This window comes from Gambusia affinis, linkage group LG01 (assembly GCF_019740435.1).
Source record: "Gambusia affinis linkage group LG01, SWU_Gaff_1.0, whole genome shotgun sequence".
Lineage (NCBI taxonomy): Eukaryota > Metazoa > Chordata > Actinopteri > Cyprinodontiformes > Poeciliidae > Gambusia > Gambusia affinis.
The window spans coordinates 994,277-1,008,904 of NC_057868.1; the positions used below are offsets into that span (position 1 = coordinate 994,277).

The window sequence follows — 14,628 nt, forward strand, 5'->3', positions numbered from 1 at the left end:
ACGCAACTGAAAGCAAATGCCTAAACTTTAAAAAATCCTTCAGAGGGCAGCACTTTGGACTTACCTGGGTCAGGATATTTTCTGAAAACTACAGTATGCCTGATCTCTCTTTTTCTAGAAGATATTGTTTATATCCATGTTCTGTCTGACTGGCAGAGAAGCACTTTTTTGACATTTATTTCCTCCACTATTTACCAAGAACTTTAAAACCAAAGAAACAGTTTGAGTTTTGATATATTCCACTTGTACTTATATGAACTTGTAAATGCTGGGGATATTTGTATAAATATTGTTTTACTCGCTTTGCTTTGTAAAAGTATATTTGAGCATTGCACTTTCTTGCACTCAATCTGTTTTATAGTTTGTGTTGAAGTCCAGGCAACAATAACTATTCAGTGATTTTATTTTGTGATGCAAGCATCATATTCTAGTTTCAACCCCAACATGTGGTTTAGTCTTTCTAGAAAAGAGTTCAGAGTTGTTTGTAGTTTGTGACAACTGGCTTATTAAAGTTGTAGGTTGTCAAAACTTACTGTCTGGTCATTTTCTGCTCATCCTCTAAAACAAAACAAAACATATATATATTTATATATATATATTTTTTTTTTACTCTAGCCCAGGGGCCCCCATCCTGACTCCAGCCCAGGGGCCCCCATCCTCCTAAATCCGGCCCTGCCGTTAACCATAATTCTGCTGGAGATGTCTCGATACAGCAGTCCCACCCACTCTACCTCCCGGTGGGGTGTCATAATTGAATATGCATGGCATATATATGTTCCCAAAAGGGAGAAGGCAGCTATCAGTAAAATATAATGGCGAACACACAGGTCTTTTCATTCGGACAGATAGCCTTTTCGCTCATGGTTCGCTCTCTTCTCTGCCGCTAAGCCTCATGGGAAAACACATAACAACATAACAGCACCCTCTAACCGCTACAATATTTTAGTAAATACGCTGAAGAACGGCAAACACTTGGAAGGCGACGCCTAACAGCTAAAGGCACTGGAGCCTCATCATGGTGGGTTCGTCCAGCTGAGTGACTTCCAAAACGCATGGTCCGCCGCCTGACCTGTTGGGTCTCCTGGACTCTATCATCTTGTCTTAATTCATCTGAAGAACTTGATCTCTAATAAACAAGTCGAACAAATAGGCTCAGAAGGGATCCGTTGGTCTTGCCGATATTTGTCAAACACATCGTCCTCAGTTTCTGAGAATGACAAGCCCAATGATGTACTCTCTGTTACCTCATCAGTTTCCTCAGATTGGCCAAAAGAGATGTTATAAAATTCACGATTGATGTCACGATTCTCTGCCTCAATGACAGCAGTCTCTTCTTCTGGAATTATTGTTTCCGCAGCAGCATCTCTGTCTGTTGTAAAAAATGTGTCTTGATTTTGCTCGTGTTGCTCCCTGACAGGAGTAAGGACTTCAGTAAGAATCCTTGTTAGTTTCTTTTCATCCACTTATTAATATGCTTAAATTCTGCGGGTCGTCTCGTCTGATCTGAGGTCGTAGCCGAGTGTGGTGCGGGGCGGAGGAGGGGGGGGACGCGACGGGAGGGCGGCTGTGCGGAAACCGGGCTCCGGTTTCCGCACAGCCGCACAACCGGTTTCCGGCTGTGCGGAAACCGGGCCGGAGCCCGTTAACATTAATAAATAAATAAATAAATAAATAAATAAATAAATAAATAAATAAATAAATAAATAAATAAATAAATAAATAAATAAATAAATAAATAAATAAATAAATAATAAAAAAAGGTTGTGCCTCTAAAGTGAAACAAATTAAGTGGGAAGAGGAAGGAATTTTTTCAGCATTACATTTTCTTTGCTGCTTTCACATCACAAGAATTTCATTTCCAAAGAACTACAGTCCAGTATTCAGAACAACCAGACAGATTTGACTTCAACTATTTCTGAAACCAAAGTTTGGTGTTTCAGTTTCAGTTGCATGAGAACCATAACCACTTTATTTTCATTTTCATCATTCAATTTTTTAAGCTTTCACTTCTAATGACTAATGAGCCAATGTACTCCTAAAAACCTACAAATTACAATACTTTTATTTCCAGTTTACTAAAGGCACAAACAAAGAAAGCACACAAGCTTGTTTGGTCTGACAAGCGTCAGACCAAATGCTTGTCAGACGTTTGGTCTATGGTCTGATATATACATATATATATGCTGGGCCGGATTTTAGCAGGGGCTTACGGGGCTGCAGCCGGGGCCCCGGCATTTGAGGCGAAGGATGTTTTATATTTTTGTGAATGGATAGTGTCAGAATTTAATCAATCACTGCATGATTTTGACAGCACCGATGAAAAATGTTCCAATTTGTTCTGGCAAACGTCCGTCTTGAATGCTTGCTTGTTATTGGTCCACTTTTGACGCATCTTACGCATTGGGGAGGAGGAGCGTCAAGGGAATATTATTTTACAATGGCGGACAACCGAAAATATGACAGCGGAGCGCAGAAAAGAAGGAAGAGAAAAGAAAAGAGCATCGCGCCAAAGAGGCGACAATCAAAATGCCTAAACTGACAGGCTTTTTAAACCTGTTAGCGGAGATGGAGCAGAAACCTCATTATCCCGCTCCTCAAACCCTTAGCTATGCTAACACCGGCACTAAGATCCCGCCAGAACCTTTAACCGTGACTGAGTCGGTGGCTGGACTGGCGTCTGTGGAGTCAGAGTCGGTGGAAGCGGATCTTCTTCCGCAGATGGAAAGACGACTGTGGATCCGTACAGTACCGATCCGGCGCATTGGGGGGAAATTGACGAGTCCGTGCGAGCTTACTGGGCTGAGCGAGGACCGGAGAGCTGTCAAAATATGAATGTTGGCTTTCAAGCATCAGAACGGGTGTACAAGCATCAAAAGCGTCACTTCTCCAAATCTCACTTTAAACGCAAGATGTTAAATGGTGAGTATATCGAAAGACCGTGGCTGCTCTACTCTCCATCCACCGGAGCTGCATTTTGTTTTGCATGCCGCATTTTCAGCAATGCTAATACTCAGTCAAACTTTGAAACTGGTTTCAGTGACTGGAAGCACAACTGAAAGCAAATGCCTAAACTTTAAAAAATCCTTCAGAGGGCAGCACTTTGGACTTACCTGGGTCAGGATATTTTCTGAAAACTACAGTATGCCTGATCTCTTTTTTCTAGAAGATATTGTTTATATCCATGTTCTGTCTGACTGGCAGAGAAGCACTTTTTTGACATTTATTTCCTCCACTATTTACCAAGAACTTTAAAACCAAAGAAACAGTTTGAGTTTTGATATATTCCACTTGTACTTATATGAACTTGTAAATGCTGGGGATATTTGTATAAATATTGTTTTACTCGCTTTGCTTTGTAAAAGTATATTTGAGCATTGCACTTTCTTGCACTCAATCTGTTTTATAGTTTGTGTTGAAGTCCAGGCAACAATAACTATTCAGTGATTTTATTTTGTGATGCAAGCATCATATTCTAGTTTCAACCCCAACATGTGGTTTAGTCTTTCTAGAAAAGAGTTCAGAGTTGTTTGTAGTTTGTGACAACTGGCTTATTAAAGTTGTAGGTTGTCAAAACTTACTGTCTGGTCATTTTCTGCTCATCCTCTAAAACAAAAAAACATATATATATTTATATATATATATTTTGTTTTTACTCTAGCACAGGGTCCCCCATCCTGACTCCAGCCCAGGGGCCCCCATCCTCCTAAATCCGGCCCTGCCGTTAACCATAATTCTGCTGGAGATGTCTCGATACAGCAGTCCCACCCACTCTACCTCCCGGTGGGGTGTCATAATTGAATATGCATGGCATATATATGTTCCCAAAAGAGAGAAGGCAGCTATCAGTAAAATATAATGGCGAACACACAGGTCTTTTCATTCGGACAGATAGCCTTTTCGCTCATGGTTCGCTCTCTTCTCTGCCGCTAAGCCTCATGGGAAAACACATAACAACATAACAGCACCCTCTAACCGCTACAATATTTTAGTAAATACGCTGAAGAACGGCAAACACTTGGAAGGCGACGCCTAACAGCTAAAGGCACTGGAGCCTCATCATGGTGGGTTCGTCCAGCTGAGTGACTTCCAAAACGCATGGTCCGCCGCCTGACCTGTTGGGTCTCCTGGACTCTATCATCTTGTCTTAATTCATCTGAAGAACTTGATCTCTCTAATAAACAAGTCGAACAAATAGGCTCAGAAGGGATCCGTTGGTCTTGCCGATATTTGTCAAACACATCGTCCTCAGTTTCTGAGAATGACAAGCCCAATGATGTACTCTCTGTTACCTCATCAGTTTCCTCAGATTGGCCAAAAGAGATGTTATAAAATTCACGATTGATGTCACGATTCTCTGCCTCAATGACAGCAGTCTCTTCTTCTGGAATTATTGTTTCCGCAGCAGCATCTCTGTCTGTTGTAAAAAATGTGTCTTGATTTTGCTCGTGTTGCTCCCTGACAGGAGTAAGGACTTCAGTAAGAATCCTTGTTAGTTTCTTTTCATCCACTTATTAATATGCTTAAATTCTGCGGGTCGTCTCGTCTGATCTGAGGTCGTAGCCGAGTGTGGTGCGGGCGGAGGAGGGGGGACGCGACGGGAGGGCGGCTGTGCGGAAACTGGCTCCGGTTTCCGCACAGTTGCACAACCGGTTTCCGGTTGTGGTGGAAACCGGGCCGGAGCCCGTTAACATAAATAAATAAATAAATAAATAAATAAATAAATAAATAAATAAATAAATAAATAAATAAATAAATAAATAAATAAATAAATAAATAAATAAATAAATAAATAATAAAAAAAGGTTGTGCCTCTAAAGTGAAACAAATTAAGTGGGAAGAGGAAGGAATTTTTTCAGCATTACATTTTCTTTGCTGCTTTCACATCACAAGAATTTCATTTCCAAAGAACTACAGTCCAGTATTCAGAACAACCAGACAGATTTGACTTCAACTATTTCTGAAACCAAAGTTTGGTGTTTCAGTTTCAGTTGCATGAGAACCATAACCACTTTATTTTCATTTTCATCATTCAATTTTTTAAGCTTTCACTTCTAATGACTAATGAGCCAATGTACTCCTAAAAACCTACAAATTACAATACTTTTATTTCCAGTTTACTAAAGGCACAAACAAAGAAAGCACACAAGCTTGTTTGGTCTGACCAAATGCTTGTCAGACGTTTGGTCTATGGTCTGATATATACATATATATATGCTGGGCCGGATTTTAGCAGGGGCTTACCGGGGCTGCAGCCCGGGGCCCCGGCATTTCGGGGCCCGAAGGATGTTTTATATTTTGTGAATGGATAGTGTCAGAATTTAATCAATCACTGCATGATTTTGACAGCACCGATGAAAAATGTTCCAATTTGTTCTGGCAAACGTCCGTCTTGAATGCTTGCTTGTTATTGGTCCACTTTTGACGCATCTTACGCATTGGGGAGGAGGAGCGTCAAGGGAATATTATTTTACAATGGCGGACAACCGAAAATATGACAGCGGAGCGCAGAAAAGAAGGAAGAGAAAAGAAAAAGAGCATCGCGCCAAAGAGGCGACAATCAAAATGCCTAAACTGACAGGCTTTTTTAAACCTGTTAGCGGAGATGGAGCAGAAACCTCATTATCCCCGCTCCTCAAACCCTTAGCTATGCTAACACCGGCACTAAGATCCCGCCAGAACCTTTAACCGTGACTGAGTCGGTGGCTGGACTGGCGTCTGTGGAGTCAGAGTCGGTGGAAGCGGATCTTCTTCCGCAGATGGAAAGGCGACTGTGGATCCGCATACAGTACCGATCCGGCGCATTGGGGGGAAATTGACGAGTCCGTGCGAGCTTACTGGGCTGAGCGAGGACCGGAGAGCTGTCAAAATATGAATGTTGGCTTTCAAGCATCAGAACGGGTGTACAAGCATCAAAAGCGTCACTTCTCCAAATCTCACTTTAAACGCAAGATGTTAAATGGTGAGTATATCGAAGACCGTGGCTGCTCTACTCTCCATCCACCGGAGCTGCATTTTGTTTTGCATGCGCATTTTCAGCAATGCTAATACTCAGTCAAACTTTGAAACTGGTTTCAGTGACTGGAAGCACGCAACTGAAAGCAAATGCCTAAACTTTAAAAATCCTTCAGAGGGCAGCACTTTGGACTTACCTGGGTCAGGATATTTTCTGAAAACTACAGTATGCCTGATCTCTTTTTTCTAGAAGATATTGTTTATATCCATGTTCTGTCTGACTGGCAGAGAAGCACTTTTTTGACATTTATTTCCTCCACTATTTACCAAGAACTTTAAAACCAAAGAAACAGTTTGAGTTTTGATATATTCCACTTGTACTTATATGAACTTGTAAATGCTGGGGATATTTGTATAAATATTGTTTTACTCGCTTTGCTTTGTAAAAGTATATTTGAGCATTGCACTTTCTTGCACTCAATCTGTTTTATAGTTTGTGTTGAAGTCCAGGCAACAATAACTATTCAGTGATTTTATTTTGTGATGCAAGCATCATATTCTAGTTTCAACCCCAACATGTGGTTTAGTCTTTCTAGAAAAGAGTTCAGAGTTGTTTGTAGTTTGTGACAACTGGCTTATTAAAGTTGTAGGTTGTCAAAACTTACTGTCTGGTCATTTTCTGCTCATCCTCTAAAACAAAACAAAACATATATATATTTATATATATATATTTTTTTTTTACTCTAGCCCAGGGGCCCCCATCCTGACTCCAGCCCAGGGGCCCCCATCCTCCTAAATCCGGCCCTGGTTGGGATGTTTTTTTGGAAGTGAGATGTTCCTTGTCAATCCGTTTGGTCAGCACTGGCCTTGCCTTTGAATGTCTCCATAGATATTTGCTCAGTCTCTTTCTTATTGCAGAGTCATGAACACTGACTTTAACCGAGACAAATGAGACCTGCAGTGATTGGTTTGGTTGTTAGTCGTTTGTGTGCTCTGGTGGGTCGGCCGCTACTGGAAAGGTTCACCACTGTTCCATGTTTTCTTCACTTGTGGAAGCTTTAGAAATATGGCTCTAACTTCATTCAGAGCATAATTTCTTTAGCTCATGTGTTGCTTTTGAGTGTTTTTAACCACCTCCATGTTGTCAGATGAGTTATCTTTGTGATTCAAGAGGTCAAGATCTAAAGTCGAATCCAAAATGTGGCTAATTGCTGTTATAATTTTAAACAGGACCAGGTTGGTTTGGAAAACGTTTTATAATAAATCAAACACATTAAAATATCTTTGATAATTTAAAACATAAGTGTGATTTGTCTAATAACATTAAAATCATAGGAATATTAATGTGATTCATAGAATGATTTTATTTTATTGGAAGGAGTTAATGGAAAATTATTCATATGTTTTCATTTCTCATTGAGAAACCCTGTCAAATTTTACAAAGTTATAACCATTATGGAAAAGAAGCCTTATTTAAACCAGAGGCGCCATGAGCTGGTCTGGGGATTCTAGACAAAGTCCACTTCCTGGTCAGACCACGGTCCACCTGTGACTACATCTACACGTCTGGCAGATGTAGTCGCATCTGACGACCTTTATTATGCTGAGCTAAGATTCAGTACCTGCACTGTGTAAAAACAAGACTTCAATCAGTTTCACAATACGGACAAACCATACAAATTGACAATACTTCCGAGTGTCTGAAGCATTGAACAAGCAACACCAATAGGGGGCAGTACATTGCTCAGTACAAAATAAAAGCCCATTTTAACTGATGGAGCCAAGTGAAGCAAAATCCTGTTTTTCTTCTCCGTAAACTGAAATGGTTTCCCTTCATTAGTGAGATTGTAAAATTATTGAGTCTTGCTCCAGTGTGTGTCTGGAACAATGATGTTAACTGACTAAATGTATTGATTTGTGCCAAATATTGGCCTGACTAAATGAAAGCATCTTAAGTTTAATACATGCTAAATTCCACCAAACCCTGATAAAAATATCCTCAACCATATTGGAAGTGAACTAATCAATCTTTACCCCCCAGAATCGGAACCAAACATTGAGAAGCAGCATTCAGTTTTTATGCTCTACTCTAGAACAATGTTCCAGAAAACTGTAAAGATGCCGAAACACTGAGTTTACTAAATCAAGGCTAAAACCCCACCTGCTTAGAGTTGCTTTTGATTAATAAGAAGTGGATAATCTGTCATTTTACAACTCTTTATTACTTTCTTTTATTTACTCCTGCAGTGTAAGGTTTTATGCATCCACACTGTAAAGTACAATGTTGCTGAATGTCATCCACTCATGTACTTGCCTTGCTGTAACAGCTACTGAGGTGGGAGCACAGACCAGAGGATTTGTCAAACCACTGAATGCTTTAAGCACAACAGGGAACATCTGAAGGTTAACCGATATACCAACAGGGGGCAGTAAGTTTACTTTTCTGCTCCACTCTCCCAGGAAACAAAATGAATACTAAAGCACTTACAGCTAAATGAGCTAAAACACAGTACATTCAGAAATATTTAAAGTTCTTCACTTTTTCCACATTGCCAGGGTGGTATTATGTTGTTTCCAAGCACATTGTGCTATAAAACAGCACTGATAACTACAACTTCAGTAATAAAACTGCTGTGGATGTGAAACATAAAAAAGAAATTTGACACTTTAAAATTGTCCCGTTTCTTTAAGAAGCTCCTCCTCTTTCCACCACATCGCCACAAAACTGCTCCTCCATGCTGCCATTTACAACCGTTCTGAAAAGTGTTGGACTAAGTAGTTCGTGTGAGCTCAGCAGAAGTGCAGTTCCACCAGGCGTTGGCCAACAGCTGCTGCTGCTGCTAGTCAGAAGGAGCCAAGTGGGGGAACTGCAGGTGAGGGGTGCTCTGTCAGGTGGAAGCTTTATGGAAATATGTAGCACCTTTTCTACTTATTTCATTATTTCCACAATAAGTTAACTGACTGAACCAAGTCAGTGAACTGTGTGATTACAAGTCTTGTTCCACACTCGTATTCTGGACACCCAAATGCTGGGGGAAATTTTACAATTTCTCAAACATGAATGACAAATTCAAAGCAACACTACAAGGAGTGTCTTTGATGAGGGAATAACATAACATGATGTAAAACTTTTTTTAAAGGTATTTTACATAATACCCTACCTTTAAATTAATCTTCCCGCAAAATTCTAAAAACAGACACCAAATTATGACAACGTGGAAAAACTTTTTGAGAATTTTACTGATCATCCATGAAATGTTCCTGTGGTAAATTCAGATGATTGGACTTGATGTGGAAAGGCACACACCTGTCTATATATGGTCCTACGGTTAACAGTGCAAACACCAAACATGAAATCAAAGGAATGGTCTGTAGACCTCAGAGACCGGATGGTCTTGAGGCAGAAATCTGAAGAAGGATCCAGAAACACTCCTGGTGCTCTGAAGGACCGATGAACTCCGCCTCCATCGTCAGCCAATGGAAGAAGACTGTAAATGTGATTTCTTGGTTTTCTATTTTTAAGAATTTATCAAAAATCTCAAACTTTTTCTCACATTCCTCCTCTCATGGGGTATTTGTGTGTAAAATTTTGAGGGAAGATTGTTTTAATAAGGCTGGAACATAAAATGTGGAAAAAGTGAAGTGCTGGGAAAACCTTCTGGATGCACTGTAGTTGGACAGATAAATGAAATGAATCTTTCTATGCTTTATAATTCCATCCAATGGGGACTGTTATCTGTTCTGACAACCATTACCAGACTTGACCCAATGTTCAGGAAAAGTTAAGACCTTTATCGGCAGAGCTTGCTGTTCAGAAAGAAAAAAGAGATGCATTAATATCAACAGTACACAACAAGACTCAGCAGATATTTAGTATTTTACACACAGAGAATGGGATTTATTTGTCCAACATTTCTCAGAGCATTTACTTCAAAAGAAAATATATTCAAAATTAAACATTTACAGTTTATTAGATGTGATTTAAAAAATTAACTGTGATCAGTTTCTTCTTTTTTTTAAATGTACATTTCAATATACAAACAATATACAAATTGCTCCGGCTGCTGTAGGAGCTTTGCTGATACAACCAACAGCTACAGGTGATGCAGAATGTGGGTAAAAATTAAATTACATATACCATTTGTTACCGATACTACCTTTAAAAAAATACCAGCCCACGTTGCAGCTGCGTGTCCAGCTTCGTCACCTCCCATCAGCAGAACTTCAGCATAAAGAAAAAAGGTGGCGCTAAATACATGTATTCTTCGGTAAACAGGTAATGGTTCACAAAGAGATTTTTTTTTCTTTCGTCCGATAGGTAGGATGCGTTTTCTGTTTTCTCTTTTCCTTTTAAGATCAATTACTTTACAGTTTGGCAGATTTCAGATCACTCTTTGTGGACCTTTACCATTATCTTATCAAACAAGCACTAAGAAAACTGAAGCCTAACAGTTTATCAAATTATTTCTTATGACAAAACAAAAACAAAACTGAGCAAAGCGCTCAACATCCATTAATTGGGAACATTTGGTATATTAAAATAAAAAGAAAAAAAGTACTGATGTTGCTGCTGAGTGCTGAAGCCAGTGAGAAGTTTCTGTCTATTCCTTACCAGGGCGTCAAGCAGGAAAAGGGAGTTCAGAAAGCCACTCATCCCCCATGGCGGAGCAACCATTACCTAGAAGAAACTGTCAACAAGGTTTAGCAGTAACGTGTACTTATCCCACCAGAACACAAAAAACATAAATCACATGCACATTCTGCGGCTCTTAGGCAGCTCTAATTAACTCGGTGTTCATCCATCCTGACAAGGTTCAGTACAGAGTCGCATACGGTTTTAGTCTCAATATGAGAAAACAGAAGTACTTGACCCTACATTTTGAGCGACGTGCTCGCGCTCTCTGCACACTTTGGGCAGAATTCCACTGACACGTGGTTCTTGTCTACATGCAGGCACACGCCGCCCGACGTCTCCTTCTCCTCCACCTTCACCCGCTTCCTGGGCAACGCATAATCGTGCTCGTTAGAGCGAGGCCCCTGGAAAAGCGAGGAAGATAATTTCATCCCATTCACACCGCTCAGTCTGGACAAGAGCTGGGCTAACATGCTCTCATTGGCCAGCACAGCTCTCAGATACCTGGTTTCATCCTCCAATTCTTCCACCCGTTTAGTTAACTGACAGTTCTCTTGTTTGAGCACGGCGTTCTCCGTTGACAGAACGCCAACCTGCTTCTCCAGGGTGTTGACGTGCTCCTTCTTCTTGAGACGGTTCAATCTGGCAGCGATGGCGTTTTTGTTGATGATGTGGTTTGACTGGCTTTGTCGGTTTTTCATCCTGGAGCCAGAAGACGTTCTGTCTGGAGATGAGCGGGATGAAGCGTCAAACCCCGAGTTTTGGTTTATGTCGCTGTGTGCTTCTAGACTGGCAAGATCGACGCCAAAGAGCAGAGAGGAAGAATCTTTTTCTAGAGTCCATTTTAAATCTTCAAACAGGTCGTCTAGCTCGATTCCTGAAGGATCGGTGTCATCAGCAGCAAGCGCATCAGAAGGGCTGGGGAGATCGTGAACATTTTCCATTACATCCACCTCCTCCATGTCTACCGACGGCATCTCCATGGCACGGCTTCTTCTCCTTGTGATCATCGTGTTGTGCCAACGAGATCACAAAGACGTTGAATAAAGAGGCTCTGTGGAAACAAAACGCTGCATTATTAAATCTTGCAAATAAACTCAGATAAAGCAGATATGAATTACAAACAATTTTCAATCAGTCAATTCTTTAATCTCCAGGTCTTTCAATAAAACAGGATAAATGTTTAACTAGAATCCCTCAGTTCCCTATATAAAAAAACTGTATATTTTTTGCCTTTCAGTTACATACTGCCAATAAAACGTTAGTAATTCTTGCACATATAATCTAAAACAAGGCCTTTAAAATCACCTCAATAAAATATTGTTTTTGATAAACACGTTGACTGTAAACTGCATGAAGTGCTCTAAACAGGTTTATATAAGAAATGAAACCTAGACCTTTCAGTTAGCGCGGCCACGTGATACAAATGACGCATGTCTTTAACGTTGTACCAACGTTGGAAACTCTGCAAACTTTCCCTAATATGCCACAAAGTCACATTTTATACGTGAACTGCCTTCTAAAGTATGTTCTTTTAAAGAATAAACAAATAATGAACACATTATGTGCTTAGTATTAACCTTATTGCTATCGAGCTTACTCGATAAAGTAAGCTATCGAGCCTCTATGGCTAAATATGGGCCGCGTTAGCTTCCCCGCGCTTTTGATTAGCACCAGCTAATGATAAAAAACGATGCTATAGCATTAGTTTGGGTATACTAAAGTCATTATACGACGAGTTAAGAGTATGTGGTATGTGGTAACTCTGTGTAATGAAAGCCTGTTACGAACGAGAAATTCCCTGACTGTGCCTGAGTTAGCCTTTGTGTTTAGCCACAGGCCAACCAACAGAGCTAATGTGACGCAGCATTTTCTTCGCACAAATACTTACCAGCCCGACCCAAAAACACAAAAATTGTGCAAAAGTCAAGTAGTAAAACAGTGTCGGCCGCCAAAAGTGTTATAAATATATATTATTTTTTCAAATTGATCACAGCTAAAACTTGTGAAGAGCGAGATACCAAGCAACTTCTTCTTCTTCTTCTTCTTTACGGAAGTTTGCATTCAATTTGTTGCATTATCGCCTCCCCTGGGTCAAATGTTCATTACACTTCTACTACACATTTCTACAAGGTAAATATTTTTCGAAAAACTGTTGTCAATTCAGTGTTAGTTTATTGAAATAACATATCTTTAAAAATCGGATCCTAAATTATATATATATAAAGATATATATGTATATATCTTTTCTCCTTTCTTTTCTTACTATTCCTGTTCAGGAATCCACTAGACCAAATTTACCTGGAGAGCCAGTGGTTGTTTTTTTATCAAGGCACAGAAAAAAATAACTAATGAAACAAAACTAACAAAAAACAGGACAATATTTCATCATTTAATAGGTCAAGTGAAGTAAAAGAGCCACTTGAGAGCTACTGTTGTTCCACCTGAATTTTCACATTGTGACAAAACAGGATATTAAGGGTACATGTGAGTCTTTTATCAAACGATAAAATAGACCCAAATATTTAAAACTATCCATTCTTTCTAGTATATATATATATATATATACTAGAAAGTATATACTTTCTAGTATATACTTTCTAGTATATACTAGTATATACTTTCTAGTATATATATATATATATATATATATATATATATATATATATATATATATATATATATATATATATATATATATATATATATATATATATATATATATATATATATATATATATATATATATATATATATATATATATATATATATATGTATATAAATATATATATATATATGTATACATATATGTATACATATATATATATATATATGTATACATATATCTTTTCTCCTTTCTTTTCTTACTATTCCTGTTCAGGAATCCACTTGATTGCTATGGTTTAATTTTGCACACATAATCTTAAATCTTAAACAATGTAATTGACAGTGGGCTGGTGATACTTTAAATATATACTGATAATTATTCACAATAGAAAAGTAAGTGTTTTTGAACTTACTTTTCACCATTCTAAGGCTGATGATATTGCTGAGATTCTTTTCATTGTTCCAATAAATCTTGGAATCACAAATGCTGCACACTAGTCTGTACTTTGATCTTTTAAAAAATTAAAGTATATATGTAAAGACCAACTAATACCAACATTAGAGAAAACCTTCAACTGGGTTTTGGAAAATAAAATTATTCCACCCTCATGGAAAGAGGCCGTGATTTCAGTCATACCCAAGGAAGGAAAAGACAAATTGGAATGTGGGAGCTACCGTCCTGTAAGTCTTCTAAACAATGACTACAAACTTTTCACCTCCATACTATCTAAAAGAATAGAAAACATATTACCAGATTTAATACATAAAGACCAGACTGGTTTTGTCAGGCAGAGACGGACCCAAGATAACATTAGAAAAACATTACACATTATGAAGGAACTTACTCAACAAAAATTAGAGGCACTGATATTAAGTCTAGATGCAGAGAAAGCATTCGATTCGGTGAGGTGGTCATTCTTATATAAAGTGCTTTCAAAATTTGGGTTTCATACAACGATAATTGACACATTTAAATCTTTATACAATAAACCAACAGCTAGAATCAAAATTAACGGAGATCTGACCAATTCATTCACTTTGGAGAGAGGAACGAGACAGGGGTGTTGTGTGTCGCCGCTTCTCTTTGCCTTATATATTGAGCCCATGAGTCAACTTATCAGGCAGAGTCCAGATATAAAAGGGGTTTCAACGACATCTGGGGAGCAAAAACTATCCTTGTTTGCTGACGATTTATTGATAAATATAACGCAGCCCACACCAGGGCCGGATTTAGGAGGATGGGGGCCCCTGGGCTGGAGTCAGGATGGGGGCCCCTGGGCTAGAGTAAAAAAAAAAAATATATATATAAATATATATATGTTTTGTTTTGTTTTAGAGGATGAGCAGAAAATGACCAGACAGTAAGTTTTGACAACCTACAACTTTAATAAGCCAGTTGTCACAAACTACAAACAACTCTGAACTCTTTTCTAGA

General features: G+C 38.9%; 1 protein-coding gene across 3 annotated transcripts; it reads right to left on the reverse strand.

Annotated features, from left to right (window-relative positions):
- Positions 1-9,821: 9,821 nt before the first annotated feature.
- LOC122831619 (CREB/ATF bZIP transcription factor-like) lies at positions 9,822-12,659 on the reverse strand. Of its 3 annotated transcripts, XM_044117960.1 has the most exons (5): positions 12,477-12,659; positions 11,090-11,639; positions 10,829-10,989; positions 10,565-10,640; positions 9,822-10,174 (listed from the first exon to the last, which is right to left on the reverse strand). In XM_044117960.1, exons 2-3 carry the CDS (start codon positions 11,593-11,595, stop codon positions 10,941-10,943), a joined length of 555 nt encoding a protein of 184 aa, XP_043973895.1. In that variant the 5' UTR covers positions 11,596-11,639; positions 12,477-12,659; the 3' UTR covers positions 9,822-10,174; positions 10,565-10,640; positions 10,829-10,940. The 3 variants fall into 3 exon arrangements, with proteins under 3 accessions (XP_043973895.1, XP_043973886.1, XP_043973876.1); XM_044117951.1 differs by having other exon boundaries at positions 10,565-10,989; XM_044117941.1 differs by having other exon boundaries at positions 10,565-11,639.
- Between the last annotated feature and the right edge of the window lie 1,969 nt (positions 12,660-14,628).

What these genes read in the sequence shown, in the direction of transcription:
- LOC122831619 (XM_044117941.1), bottom strand. Translation starts at nt 11,595, where the DNA reads ATGATCACAAGGAGAAGAAGCCGTGCCATGGAGATGCCGTCGGTAGAC.